The sequence below is a fragment of the Salvelinus fontinalis genome, chromosome 2 (genome assembly GCF_029448725.1).
Source record: "Salvelinus fontinalis isolate EN_2023a chromosome 2, ASM2944872v1, whole genome shotgun sequence".
In the NCBI taxonomy this organism is placed as follows: domain Eukaryota; kingdom Metazoa; phylum Chordata; class Actinopteri; order Salmoniformes; family Salmonidae; genus Salvelinus; species Salvelinus fontinalis.
In genome coordinates this window covers 57058321-57073263 of record NC_074666.1, presented here as the reverse complement: position 1 = coordinate 57073263, position 14943 = coordinate 57058321, and the positions used below count along the sequence as shown (strand labels likewise).

General features: G+C 44.5%; 2 protein-coding genes across 2 annotated transcripts in view; both read left to right on the top strand.

Moving 5' to 3' along the window:
- Positions 1 to 3306: 3306 nt before the first annotated feature.
- On the top strand, positions 3307 to 13004 carry LOC129821871 (solute carrier family 23 member 1-like). Its single transcript, XM_055879583.1, has 14 exons — positions 3307 to 3456; positions 4014 to 4175; positions 4350 to 4507; positions 4808 to 4896; positions 4993 to 5060; positions 6726 to 6907; positions 8258 to 8378; positions 8837 to 8993; positions 9233 to 9380; positions 9577 to 9682; positions 10039 to 10168; positions 10546 to 10689; positions 10899 to 10994; positions 12207 to 13004. The coding sequence occupies exons 1-14, from the start codon at positions 3424 to 3426 to the stop codon at positions 12482 to 12484; spliced, it is 1872 nt and encodes a 623-aa protein (XP_055735558.1). The 5' UTR covers positions 3307 to 3423; the 3' UTR covers positions 12485 to 13004.
- Positions 10905 to 14943, top strand: part of LOC129821875 (cyclin-J-like) — a 46902-nt gene continuing 42863 nt past the window's right edge. The window contains exon 1 of the mRNA XM_055879602.1: positions 10905 to 10994. The gene's annotated coding sequence lies outside the window, so the exon portion shown is untranslated. The remainder of the gene's footprint in view (positions 10995 to 14943) is intronic.

Genomic DNA, 14943 nt, shown 5'->3' with positions numbered 1-14943 from the left:
GCAAATTCTCCCAACCATCCAGGAACAGTTTTGTGATGAACAATGCCTTTTTCAGCATGATGGAGCACCTTGCCTTAAGGCAAAAGTGATAACTAAGTGGCTCGGGGAACAAAACATCGATATTTTGGGTCCATGGCCAGGAAACTCCCCATACCATAATCCCATTGAGGCTGGTGGACAAACAAAACCCCACAAATTCTGACAAACTCCAAGCATTGATTATGCAAGAATGGGCTGCCATCAGTCAGGATGTGGTCCAGAAGTTAATTGACAGCATGCCAGGGCGGATTGCGGAGGTCTTGAAAAAAAAGGATCAACACTGCAAATATGGCCACAGGGTTCAATTCTTGGTCCGACTCTCTTCTCTGTATATATCAATGATGTCGCTCTTGCTGCTGGTGAGTCTCTGATCCACCTCTGCGCAGACGACACCATTCTGTATACTTCTGGCCCTTCTTTGGACACTGTGTTAACAACCCTCCAGATGAGCTTCAATGCCATACAACTCTCCTTCCGTGGCCTCCAACTGCTCTTAAATACAAGTAAAACTAAATGCATGCTCTTCAACCGATCGCTGCCTGCACCTGCCCGCCTGTCCAGCATCACTACTCTGACTTAGAATATGTGGACAACTACAAATACCTAGGTGTCTGGTTAGATTGTAAACTCTCCTTCCAGACTCACATAAAACATCTCCAATCCAAGTTAAATCTAGAATAGGCTTCCTATTTCGCAACAAAGCATCCTTCACTCATGCTGCCAAACATACCCTCGTAAAACTGACCATCCTACCGATCCTCGACTTTGGCGATGTCATTTACAAAATATCCTCCAACACCCTACTCAACAAATTGGATGCAGTCTATCAGTGCCATCCGTTTTGTCACCAAAGCCCCATATACTACCCACCACTGCGACCTGTACGCTTTCGTTGGCTGGCCCTCGCTTCATACTCGTCGCCAAACACACTGGACCCAGGTCATCTACAAGACCCTGCTAGGTAAATTCCCGCCTTATCTCTGCTCGCTGGTCACCATAGCTGCACCCACCCGTAGCACGCGTTCTTGCAGGTATATCTCACTTGTCATCCCCCAAAGCCAATTCCTCCTTTGGCCACCTCTCCTCCCAGTTCTCTGCTGCCAATGACTGGAACGAACTACAACAATCTCTGAAACTGGAAACACTTATCTCCCTCACAAGCTTTAAGCACCAGCTGTCAGAGCAGCTCACAGATCACTGCACCTGTACATAGCCCATCTATAAATAGCCCAAACAACTACCTCTTCCCCTACTGTATTTATTTATTTATTTTGCTCCTTTGCACCCCAGTATTTCTACTTTGCACACTCATCTACTGTCAAATCTACCATTCCAGTGTTTTAATTGCTATATTGTATTTACTTTGCCACCATGGCCTATTTATTGCCTATACCTCCCTTATCTCACCTCATTTACTCACATTGTATATAGACTTATTTTTCTACTGTATTATTGACTGTATGTTTGTTTTACTCCATGTGTAACTCTGTGTTGTTATATGTGTCGAACTGCTTTGCTTTATCTTGGCCAGGTCACAGAACAACTTGTTCTCAACTTGCCTACCTGGTTAAATAAAGGTGAAATAAAATAAAAAATAAAATTGACTCTGCATCAACTTCATGTAATTGTCAATAAAAGCCTTTGACACTTATGAAAAGCTTGTAATTATACTTCAGTATTCCATAGTAACATCTGACAAATATCTAAAGACACTGAAGCAGCAAACTTTGTGGAAATTAATATTTGTGTCATTCTCAAAACTTTTTGCTACGGCTGTACAACCCTGAGAGAAAGCTCATCAAGATATTACTCAAGAAGACACACCCGGCCTTGTACATCACATACACATTCACAAAAAGATGCACATGTTGCTCATACAAGTGTATGGACACACTGGAGTCGCTTGAAACAGGAAGGACTGTCTGGAGGAAGTCAATGGGGGAAGTCTGCAGCAGAGCTTGCCAATATGGAGGTCATGACACTTAATTGAATATGGAGTCATGGCTTGGTGTGTCGACCTCTTGTGGTTGGTATGAGTCATGAAAGTTTGTGTATTAATAAATAAAAGTCCATTTATTTTTCAGAAAGTCTTTTTTTTTAACCCCCCCCTCTTCACTCACATACTGGAATTGATACATCACTGTCTTCCTTATAAGATCTCATGTTCAGTGGTGGGAGAAGTACCCAATTGTCATACTTCAGTAAAAGTAAAGATACATTAAAAGAACATTTCTGAAGTAAAAGTGAAAGTCACCCGCTAAAATACCCCTTGAGTAAAAGTTATAAAGCATTTGGTTTAAATATACCAAAGTATAAAAGTATAAATGTAATGTCAAAAATATACTTACGTATCAAAAGTAAAAGTATAAAGCATTTCAAATGTTTTATATTAAGCAAACCAGACGGCATCATTTTCTTCTTTTTTTATTATTATTATTTACAGATAGCTAGGGACTTGCTCCAACACTTGCAAAGGTCCTAATGGATATTGCAATTTATCGCCGTAACCCCAAACTTTTGTTGGTGGAGAGAACATTTTGCTATTTTAAAGAAAATGTTCTGCAATTCAACACATTTTGCCCTGTCTTTTGTGTGTTCATGATACCTGAAGCACTCAAAATCAACGGGGTCTCCCTGGGTGTCGAGGCCATAGACTGTAAAAAAAAAAAAAACAGGTAAAGGGCCCAGGGCATGTAATCTGGCCATGATAACTACAAGATTTAGATAGCTGGTTATTTACCTACCTAGCTAACATGGGCTAGTTGATCAACTGGACATTTCTAACAGGTCTGTCAGTGAATGAAATTACTAGAGGAAAACTGTCCATGCACTACCAAATTTCCAAATTGCACCTTGCCAATTCCACTATTACAATTCTCAACAGCATGTTTGTTAAAAGCCAGATTTTTTCTATAACATATATTCATTTATTTACTTGATTTACTGTTCTGGGTCCAGATCCACTACTGTCCGCCTATTGAGTATGGCTGGCCTAGATGCTTTTACAACCTCTCCCGATAAAATTCAATGCACAATCGGTCACAAATCTAGAACTACAAATGTAACCCTCTAACCGATGTAGTTCTTTCTGATAGCTATTCTGATTCTAGCCCACTATCTCTCATTCCAGTGTCTTCTTGAACCCTGGGTCCTTTACCTTCAGGTTTACAGTCTCAGCCTCTTGTTCAGCACCAGTGGGTAAAGTCCGCCTCTGAGGCAGATTATTAACCTGGCTAATCTGGTCCCCTCAGCCCCCATAAAATGTGCTGTTCTACTCCTGTATAGGGCTGAGGTCGAGTGTTGAGTTGAGAGAGCACAGAGAAAAGCAGCCTTACCCAAAAGCCAACAATCCATCACAAGGACCTGACAGCCCAGAGGTCGCAGATGCAGCACGCAGAGACACAACCAGACCACAAGGTAAACTCTTCATTTACTACCGTTTCAATACGTCGATGAGTTTAGTTGTTAATGTCTGTAAGTGTACATTATCTGGCCTGACAAGATCATGATTATGGGATGTTCATATGTGATGTGCTATGTTTTTCTTTCTGTCAAGTGTAAAATTGAGCCTGTTAAGTTGAAATATTACTTCATTCCCACAGTGTTTCTGTTGACTTTTTGGTGAAATGACCCTGTGGGGAAAACGGTTTACTCTGCTCAGACTAGGGTCCTTACCGCCATGATGTCTGACTGACTGAACTGAACTGAACTGGTGGAGGATGGTTCTAGCTGAAACAATGCCTTTTCGGGGCATTTGTGGCTACTGACATGGGGCAGACAGAATACCTGGTGGATACAAACAAACAAACGTGGAAACACTGGAATTGTGTTTTACTTCCAGGGTGTATGAGAGCCTTTGTCATCGATTAGTCCCAGTGGTTGAACACGTGTCTCTGCTTTCAAGATTTGTGGAGCCAAGTTGCCAACCCAATCCAAAATCCTTATGTGTGAATGTCTCTGGTCCTCCCTCTCAGAGTGATGTCGTCCAGAGTCAGACAGAGGAACAGGAGCAGAGTGCTGAGGGGGGGAAACTGGCTGCCGAGCAGCAGCAGCAGAAGCAGCAGCCAGGCTTTGACATGATCTACACCATAGAGGATGTCCCGCCGTGGTACCTCTGCATTCTACTGGGCCTCCAGGTGCACAAATACACACAGACTCTTTCACACACACCTCGTTTTCATGGATGGTTTCATCAGTAGACTCCACCTTTCTCTTGCTCTGTTGTGTGCTCTCGTTTCCCATATATCTCTGCCCCCCCCCCCCCTCTCTTTCTCGCTCCACGGGGATTAACACGGCGTCTTTGATCACAGCACTACCTGACGTGTTTTAGCGGGACCATCGCTGTGCCCTTCCTGTTAGCGGAGGCCATGTGCGTGGGAAAGGACCAGAACACTGTCAGTCAGCTGGTGGGAACCATCTTCACCTGCGTGGGAATCACCACACTTATACAAACCACCTTTGGAGTCAGGTGTGTGTGTGTGTGTGTGTGTGTGTGTGTGTGTGTGTGTGTGTGTGTGTGTGTGTGTGTGTGTGTGTGTGTGTGTGTGTGTGTGTGTGTGTGTGTGTGTGTGTGTGTGTGTGTGTGTGTGTGTGTGTGTGTGTGTGTGTGTGTGTGTGTGTGTGTGTGTGTGTGTGTGTGTGTGCATGCGTGTGTGCATGCATGCGTGCGTGCGTGCGTGTGTGTGTGTGCTTGGTTTGTGTGCGTGTGTGTACATGTGTATGTCTGCTAATGCTTATCAAGCACCTGTGTTTCATCTTCGATTTGTAGGTTACCTCTTTTCCAGGCCAGTGCTTTTGCTTTCCTCATCCCTGCTCAAGCTATCCTAGGGCTGGATAGATGGAAATGTCCCTCTGAAGGTGCGTCCCTCAATCTCAACCTGTGTGAAAAGAATAGGGCCCAGTCACAGACAGAACCTCACTAATGGGCTGTTGTTTCTGTCTGTCTTTCCACAGAGGAGATTTATGGGGACTGGAGTCTTCCTCTGAACACCTCCCACATCTGGCACCCAAGGATGAGAGAGGTACTTCCTGCTTCTTGTCAGTGGTCCTCCATCTTGTGGTCCATCCTTCTGAACTGTAGCATCTCTCACTTTAATTGACATTATCTGAGACATCATGTAGACATAACTAGGATCAATAGATTTTTCTGGTCAGGTCACATGGTGGTCCTCCACATAGGCTGCTGCTACTATTATTTATTCTGTTGCCTAGTCACTTTACCCCTACCTGTACATAGCTACCTCAATTACCTCATACTCCTGCACATCAACTCGGTCCTGGTACTCCCAGTATCTACAGTGCATTCGGAAAGTATTCAGTTCCCTTGACTTTTTCCACATTTTGTTATGTTACAGCCTTGTTTTAAAATTGATCAAATTTAAAATTTTCCTCATCAATCTACACACAATACCCCATAATGACCAGGCAATAACAGGTTTTTAGAAATCTTTGCAAATTTATAAAAAATTAAAAACAGAAATACCTTATAAGTATTCAGACCCTTTGCTATGAGATTCGAAATTGAGCTCCTGTTGCATCCTGTTTCTATTGATCATCCTTGAGATGTTTCTACAACTTGATTGGAGTCCACCTGTGGTAAATTCATGATGTGGAAAGGCACACAACTATCTATATAAGGTCCCACAGTTGAAATTGCATGTCAGAGCAAAAACAAAGCCATGAGGCAGGATTGTGTCGAAGCACAGATCTGGGGAAGGGTACCAAGAAATGTCTACGGCATTGAAGGTCCCCAAGAACACACTGGCCATCGTTCTTAAATGGAAGAAGTTTGGAACCACCAAGACTCTTCCTAGAGCTGACTGCCCGGCCAAACTGAGCAATCGGGGGAGAAGGGCCTTGGTCAGGGAGGTGACCAAGAACCCGATGGTCATTCTGACAGAGCTCCGGAGTTCTTCTGTGGAAATGGGAGAACCTTCCAGAAGGACAACCATCTCTGCAGCACTCCACCAATCAAAGTACAGAGAGATCCTTGATGAAAACCTGCTCTAGAGCGCTCAGGATATCAGACTGGGGCAAAGATTTACCTTCAAACAGGATAATAACCCTAAGCACACAGCCAAGACAATGCAGAAGTGGTTTCGGGGCAAGTCTCTGAATGTCCTTGAGTGGCCCAGCCAGAGCCCGGACATGAATGAACCCGATCGAACATCTCTGGAGAGACCTGAAAATAGCTGTGTAGCAATACTCCCCATCCAACCTGACAGAGCTTGAGAGGATCTGCAGAGAAGAATGGGAGAAACTCCCCAAATACACGTGTGCCAAGCTTGTAGTGTTATACCCAAGAAGACTCCAGGCTGTAATTGCTGTTTTTGTTGCAAACATTTCAAAAAAGCTGCTTGCTTTGTTGTTATGAGGTATTGTGTGTAGATTGATGAGGGGGAAAAAACTATTTGATCCATTTTAGAATAAGGCTGTAACGTAACAAAATGTGGAAAAGGTCAAGGGGTCTGAATACTTTCCGAAATCACTGTGTATTTATTCCTTGTGTCACTATTTCTTTTTTTAAATTTTATTTTTTATCTTAACTCTGCGTAATTGAAAAACGACCCGTAAGTTAGCATTTCACTGTCAGTCTACACTTGTTGTTTATGAAGCAAGTGACAAATAACGTTTGATTTGATTTGACATATCTAATGATATTAACAGTCGGTTTCTCTCCCCTGTAGATCCAGGGTGCCATCATAGCGTCCAGTGCAGTGGAGGTGGTCATCGGGCTGGTGGGTCTCCCTGGTCTCCTGTTGGACTACATCGGGCCCCTGACCGTCACCCCCACCGTGTCCCTCATCGGCCTGTCTGTCTTCCAGACAGCTGGGGACAGAGCCGGCTCTCACTGGGGCCTCTCAGCACTGTAAGAGCACAATCCATCCTTTGTCTATTGAATCCACCCCTTCCCTGTAATGCATCCTCTCTGTGGACTCTGCTCTTTCCATCTGATCCTCTCCACTCATGCTTACACTTGAGATCCAACAATGTTTTCTGAGTTTGATTACTCTCTAGGCCGAGGGCATGTTTTTCTTACTTCTGTTCCTCGCTTCTATAGTAGAAATGGATTACTTTGACTAGAGCTTGAGACTCTTTACTGTCTTCAATCCAAGGTCATTGAAGCTATTGAATCTTATCGCATACTATTAACGTAGCCCTTTACACTCGTATCCGTATACGGGTTGAAAATGGCAGATTTGGGCACTGATAAACGCCTGAATTGGAACGCAGTGGCTGTACAGTAACATGCTATACATGATGTCAGAGCTCTGGCTCTGCGTTTCACAGCTGTGTGGGGGTTTTGACTGACAGACGCTCTGAATTTGAACACCTTGTGCGACAAGAAGTTCCCTCATCCCTCCTGCTGGTTGGGCAACTTTTGCAAATGTTTTGTTGTCTAAGTGAGGGAACTGCTGTACATTAAGATGACTCTATGTATTTTGAAAGATGAGACGTTGAGGATTATAATAAATACCGCTTTGATGTTATAAAAGCAAGCCTAACACCTGCGGGGTCCAAATGTGCACTTCACATTTCCAAATCATAAAACTCATGTCATATATAGTACAGTGTCAACGTGTGTATGATCACTGTGCTTGATGTACAGTTCCAAGATGACATGGCGTCATACCCTGGGTTGTTCTGAACAGAATGAGCCTATGTTTGTTCATTGTGAAGAAAACTTGCCGCAGCACACACACCCGAATGCACTCGTGCCTCCTTTCTATGCACATCAAAATGACGACCGTTTTTTCTGAATTGCCCTGTGAAAGCCTAACACTGTAAGATCATATTTTATAACTTAGCGAGTCATGTTGGCAATAGAACAAGCTTTCAAACCATGTCCACCTGACCCAGATTGCCATTTATAATGGACCGTTTTTTTGGGATTGCGTAAACAACAACAGTAATTGTGTGATGGCGGGGAGGGATGGTGGTGTTCCAAACGACTGTGCTTGTGTCAGGTGAACTGTTGTGCCCTCACCTTTGCTCTAATACTTTTCCCATTATCTCCAAAGTGTTCCCTTTCAATTGCTACCGGGGTTATGCATTTGATTTTCATATTTCTTCTGTAAGAAACATTTCAATTTAGCCCTATCCATATAGGCAATTCCCACGAGTGTAAAGGGTTCATTGCTTTTCCCCTGTTTGATGTCTTTGATTCGGTTATGTTGTGGCTATATCACTGCCTAACTGATCCTCTGCGTCTCCCCAGGTGCATCTTCCTCATCGTGCTATTTGCTCAGTACCTGAGGAACTGGTCCTTCCCTTTCCTCACCTACAACAGGAAGAAAGGCTTCGGCGTCACCAGGTTCCAGATCTTCAAGATGTTCCCGGTAATAACCAAAAAGCCACGTAATAGTCTCACAGGGATGTTGAAAAGTCCTCCGATCCATGCTAATCGAATGTTCTCATGTGGGGCATGGAACTAATATTCATCAAATACACAAAGCTATTCATTCACAGCACTTACCATGCCACTCTAATCTTGAGAGGTATAATAAAGTCTCATCTTAGGCAGACTTTATTGCATTTTCCTCTGTGTTACTGCCTTAATCAGTGCTGCCAGCCAGGTCATGGGGACATTGTCAAGGCCAGGCTATATAAATGACTCACTGTGATAGATAGGCACAGACCACAGGGGTAATTTCACCATTACGTTAATGCAAAGTATTAGTTTCCTGGTGAAAAGGGCTGTAAGAATAGGCACAGAATAGGCCTACATAATAAGCTCTATGATTAGGTTCTATGATATGTCATGCTGTTCCCCTTCTCTGTGTGGTGCTGTATTAAGATTATCATGGCCATCATGTTGGTGTGGCTGCTGTGTTACATCCTGACCCTGACCGACGTGCTGCCCAGTGACCCCAGCAAGTACGGACAGAAGGCACGCACCGATGCGCGTGGTGACATCATGACCCTCTCCCCCTGGTTCCGCTTCCCCTACCCCTGTAAGAGGCCCGCCTTACAGCCGTCGTCTCTCACACTGGGCCAGATTGGACACCTGAGCTAGAGCAAGGGTCAAGTTAAGAAAGTGGATGACACTGGCCATTTATGTTCACCTTTAGAAGGACCTTATATAACATTTTGAATGGTTTAAATGATCTAAGTTGTCATCCATTGGCATCGCCTCTTGTCTTGCTGCATAGGGGAATGATTCCGACTTGTGGTGTCTGTGTGTCCCTGAAAGGTCAGTGGGGGTTGCCCACGGTGACCATCGCCGGAGTGCTGGGCATGTTCAGTGCCACGCTAGCTGGCATTATAGAGTCTATCGGGGACTATTACGCCTGTGCTCGCCTCTCAGGGGCACCTCCGCCACCTGTCCATGCCATCAACAGGTGAGCATCCGTCTCCTACGCCAGAGCTTAGATTTCTAACCCGGACCTAAGGTTCAGATCCTAAGGTTCTGACATGAACCTATGTTCGAGATAGTCCTCTATGGTCAAGCATCAGTACTTCATTCTCTGTGTTGACGTCTGTATGTATGTGTCTGCATCATTCATTATCCTTCGTGTCTTGTCTTTCCCATACTAGGGGTATTTTCACAGAGGGGGTGTGCTGCATTATAGCAGGACTGCTGGGTACAGGAAATGGCTCCACCTCCTCCAGTCCCAACATTGGAGTTCTGGGAATCACTAAGGTTAGGAAGCTTAGCCCCTCAGCCCCTCGCCAGTTTTTATTTATTTTTTACTTAAAACACATGAGTGTACATATGGGATCTCAGATGTTGTATTTATGTCTTGTTCGAGTTGGAATCAGCAATAATATCTGTTTGAAATGGATAAACGCTTATTAACATGGTCTTTAGTGCAAGCCCTTTTGACGCAATGGAAATCAATTGTTATTATTTCCACATAATTATTGACTAAGGGTCTACTCAGCTTTACATATACTGGTATGTTACTCTGGTGTGGATTAATAATCAATGAACTGCAACTGATAATAGAGGTTGCACAGTTCACATTGAGTCATGTTGTACTATGTCCCTAAACACAGGTGGGCAGCAGGAGAGTGGTGCAATACGGTGCAGCCATAATGTTCCTGTTAGGAACAGTGGGGAAATTCACTGCCCTCTTCTCTTCTCTGCCTGACCCCATTCTAGGTGGCATGTTCTGCACCTTGTTCGGTGAGTCATTGGGAGAATCTCAATTGTATACTCCTCGCGTACACTCCCCTCTCCCCTCTGAGAAAGAACGTGAGGGGAGAGGGGAGTGACCTCTGGGTTTCTTATCCAATGGGTTTTTGAGAAGGATGCGAGGAGAGAGGACGCAAGGAGTATGCAATTGAGATTCTCCCGCTGTGTTCTGTGACTTCCTAATACAGATTCCACACACAGCATCATCTCAGTCTCAGCCACCAGAGGGTAGTATGTTCACAGAAAACTCACTATTTCAGAAGGGGGGGATCATATGTTTGTAGCTAAAAACACGGATAACCGTTTAAAAATATGGCAATAATAACCTTTTCCACCCCTCTGTTGTTTGTGTTGTCTATGCCCTGCAGGTATGATCACGGCTGTGGGCTTGTCCAACCTGCAGAGCGTAGACCTCAACTCCTCTAGGAATCTCTTTGTCCTCGGTTTCTCCATGTTCTTCGGTCTCATGCTGCCCAGTTACCTAGACCTGCACCCTGGCTGCATCAAAACAGGTGGGCTGCACATTTAAAAGGGTTGTATTGATAAGAAAAGGCATCATCTTCTGCTGAGGAAGTGTAGCAGTGGCTTTTGAAAGTTCAGAGGATGTGTACAGTTAGACTGGTATGCAGGTTTAGTACGGTTTTGCTGCCGGATATTATGTTGATGCTATGAATAATGATTAGGATAATTCATTTGGTGGTAAATGTTTCATTGCCCTCAGGAGTTGCAGAGGTGGATCAAATCCTCACAGTGCTCCTAACCACTGAGATGTTTGTTGGTGGCTTCCTGGCGTTTGCTCTGGATAACACCATCCCAGGTATGCATGCTGTATAAGAGTGCAACCTCATCTCGTTAACAGATGTCAAACGCACAGCACCTCCTAGTCACCTCATCACACACGGATCGAAGGGATCCGTTGCTTTGTGTATGTTTACAGTATGTGTCACCACGATATCACTATGGGACACATCAGTCCTTCAAACTGTTGCCTGTAACTACCAATGTTTGTTTATCAAATCAAATTACATTTGTCACATGCACCGAATATAACAGGTGTAGACCTTACAGTGAAATGCTTACTTACAAGCCCTTAATTAACCAACAATGCAGTCTAAAGAAAATACCACCCCCCCAAAAAAAGTAAGAGATAAGAATAACAAATAATTAAAGAGCAGCAGTAAAATAACAATAGCGAGGCTATATACAGGGGGTACCGGTACAGAGTCAATGTGTGGGGGCACCGGTTAGTCGAGGTAATTGAGGTAATATGTACATGTAGGTAGAGTTATTAAAGTGATTATGCATAGATAATAACAGAGTAGCAGCAGTGTAGAAAAGGGGGGGAGGCAATGCAAATAGTATGGGTAGCCATTTGATTAGCTGTTCAGGAGTCTTATGGCTTGAGGGTAGAAGCTGTTTAGAAGCCTCTTGGACCTAAACTTGGCGCTATGGTTCCGCGTGCCGTGCGGTAGCAGAGAGAACAGTCTATGACAAGGGTGGCTGGAGTCTTTGACAATTTTTAGGGCCTTCCCCTGACACCGCCTGGTATAGAGGTCCTGGATGGCAGGAAGCTTGGCCCCGGTGATGTACTGGGCTGCACGCTCTACCCTCTGTAGTGCCTTGCGGTCGGAGGCCGAGCAATTGCCATACCAGGCAGTGATGCAACCCGTCAGGATGCTCTCAATGGTGCAGCTGTAAAACCTTTTGAGGATCTGAGGACCCATGCCAAATCTTTTCAGTCTCCTGATGGGGAATAGGTTTTGTCGTGCCCTCTTCATGACTGTCACACCATGATTGGTGTGCTTGGACCATGTTAGTTTGTTGGTGATGTGGACGCCAAGGAACTTGAAGCTCTCAACCTGCTCCACTACAGCCCCGTCGATGAGATGTGTCATTGTGTGTGTGTGTGTGTGTGTGTGTGTGTGTGTGTGTGTGTGTGTGTGTGTGTGTGTGTGTGTGTGTGTGTGTGTGTGTGTGTGTGTGTGTGTGTGTGTGTGTGTGTGTGTGTGTGTGTGTGTGATCTAAACAGGCACAAGGAAGGAGAGAGGGCTGTTGGACTGGAAGGGTGATGAGGGCAGTGAGGGAAGCTCAGCAAACATACATGCTACTTATGACTTCCCCATTGGAATGAGCTGCGTTAGGAAGATCAGCTGCCTGCGCTATCTCCCCATCTGCCCCAGCTTCCAAGGCTTCAGGCAGCGCAAACGGAAGGACAGCATGCAGGAAAACAACGAGGATGAATTAAGAGAGAGGACTGAGAGTGTACGCATGGACACAACAATTACCTTGGCCTGCACCAAAGTATAGTAAAAGTTCAATGATTCATTTTTTAGATTATTTTTATACTGAGGTGCGATTTTCACAGCTATTTATTGTTTTGGACACTTACAAATGCACAATGTTGCATTGTTGTGACTGGAATATTATTTACTAGAGCACATAACTCACCATTTATCTTGGAGGTTTGGTCTACCATCGCCGTTTTCTTACTCACCACCACGTTTTTATAGCATCTATTATTGGTCTACGCTGAAGAACAAAGAGCCATATATTCAGACACATACTGACCTTATGCTTGTATACAGACTGTATCTGAAGAAGCAGAGACAACATTAGCAGTGTTTTTTGTATTTTATTAAGTCTTTCTTGTGTACAAAATGAACAAGTAATGATCGTGTCTCTCTTCTAACGATCGGAACTCAATCTGAGGTAAAGCAAAACATTTATGATATAAAATGAAAGTGTAATATATTAAAACATTCCTATTTTTGACTATGTTAAATGTTGGTTTACATTATTAAGTGTGACAATAAAATGTTAAATCAGATTAGTGAGAGGAGAGCCATCGATGAACATATTTACAATCTGACCAAAAAGTGCTGTAAAAAAGAAAACCCACATGCTTCTAAGTCAAGTCGACATGGTAATTGTACTGTATTAGCTGAACAACAACACTGCACAGATTGGAAGAAGAAAGGGGCAGGCCAAGAGGCTAGGGTCTATTGATCTATCAAGGAAGTACAGGATCGGAATCTTTATGGCTGTTCAGTATGGATTTCACTGTGACATGATGAAATATGTTGAATTGAATTTCCCATCCACATTACACCCAGAACCTTTGTCTGCCAGGGCCTCTGTCAATAGTGGCCATTGCAGTCTGCCCTGGTGAAGAGTTTGTAATCTGACGACAGCTGCCCTCTTGGCTTGTTCAGGCCACTCTCCTCAAGTAAACAATGGTGAGATGTAAAAGACAACAAAAGCTTACAAAATAATTCACTCAGTGTAAAAAATAAATAAAATAGCACCCACTCAAAATCTAATTTCTCCTTTGAAAATGGCAAGAGAAAATCTGTGTTTTAAGAAAGTGTTGTTTTATCTATATTACCACAACTAGACATGGCAAACATCATCACAAAAAAAAGCTGTTTGTTTATGTTAGAAAATGAGATGACATGCCATTTTAGTTACAGTAAAAGATCTGCCCAGAAAGACACAGTTTCAATAGGGAGGGAAAAGGAAGGTTCAGAGAGCCACAGGTATGCACTGTATGCATTATAGTTATGGGAAACATTGCATACCTTAGCAGCCCTCTGTTCTCTCACACAAATATCTGACAACGTGAAGTCCCGGTAGTCATCATCTTTATGGGTATTGTGTCAGGAATTTTCGGATTCAGGTGAATCAGAGATGAGACTCTGATTTTCCTTACTATTATTGATACCCAAGTTTTACTCAACCTGACAGTATGTAAGACACTCTGATCCATCTCTTGGTAGCCTTGTGCGGCCTACCCTCAGTCCTTACCCCCTGGACAGTGCGGTGTACAGTCCTGTCGTAGTGTTAAGTGTTCTGCTGTTGCAGTCCGGTAGGCAGCAGTCTTACAGCCAGGTGTGAGGCATCTCCTGTGGATGAGCCTGAACAGAGAAGCACTTGGGAGGGTACATGGCTGGGAATTGCAGTGAGTGGTAGGGCATGGCACACGCCGGTGGCAGGACTGCTGTAGGCACCGTCTGCTGTGGCAGCAGCACTTCCACGTACTGGCAGGTCTCTGGATCAAACAGCATCTTGCGCTGAGGTGGAAGTTGGGGAACATCGACGTAGAAACATCTCCCCGTCTCCGGGTCCATCAGCATGTGTCGGGGGCCCTGTCCGTAAACCTGACCTCCAGCTATCTCAGGGTATGCTAAGCCTGCACCGCCCTGCCTGTACTCTGTGCTGAACGGGGCCATGAAACCCTGTGTGCTGCACAGGTACTGCTGTTGTTGTGTGTCTGGGGAGGGCATTTTGTTTTCTCCATTCCCTGCTGGCTGTGGGGGTGAGAATTTTTCTCCCCTCAGCAGTTGGACTGGCTGGTTTTGAGGGGGAGGCTGCATCAGGACAGGGGCCTGAATGAAAGTCATCTTTCCAACGTGGGTTTGAATTGTCTGGTAGTTCATGGGGTTTGGTGTATGGAAGAAGGGAGACATCAGTGGCTGTGGAGTCCCAGTGGTGTTGAGCTGTACACAGGCAGGGGAAGGTGTGCAAGTGAGCGTAGCTTGACCCTGGGATCTGGGAGGAGGGCCCTGGTTTTGGCTGCCGTCCTCGGCACTGGAACACGTTGTAACTGAGGGCTGATACTGTTCTGGCTGGTACACGTGTGCTGCTGATGAGTAATATGTTGGAACTAAAGTCAAACTATTTGTGGCAGTTGCTTGTGGGGATTTCTGTTTCTCATTGGTGGTGCCTGTTCTTTCAGACCATTGCTGATTAGACTTACTGGGGGGCTC

Excerpts from the sequence above, each read along its gene's own strand:
- LOC129821871 (XM_055879583.1), top strand. The coding sequence starts at position 3,424 with ATGCAGCACGCAGAGACACAACCAGACCACAAG. Across the intron at positions 4,897-4,992 it reads ATGGAAATGTCCCTCTGAAG|AGGAGATTTATGGGGACTGG; the intron begins GTGCGTCCCTCA and ends GTCTTTCCACAG. Across the intron at positions 6,908-8,257 it reads CACTGGGGCCTCTCAGCACT|GTGCATCTTCCTCATCGTGC; the intron begins GTAAGAGCACAA and ends GCGTCTCCCCAG.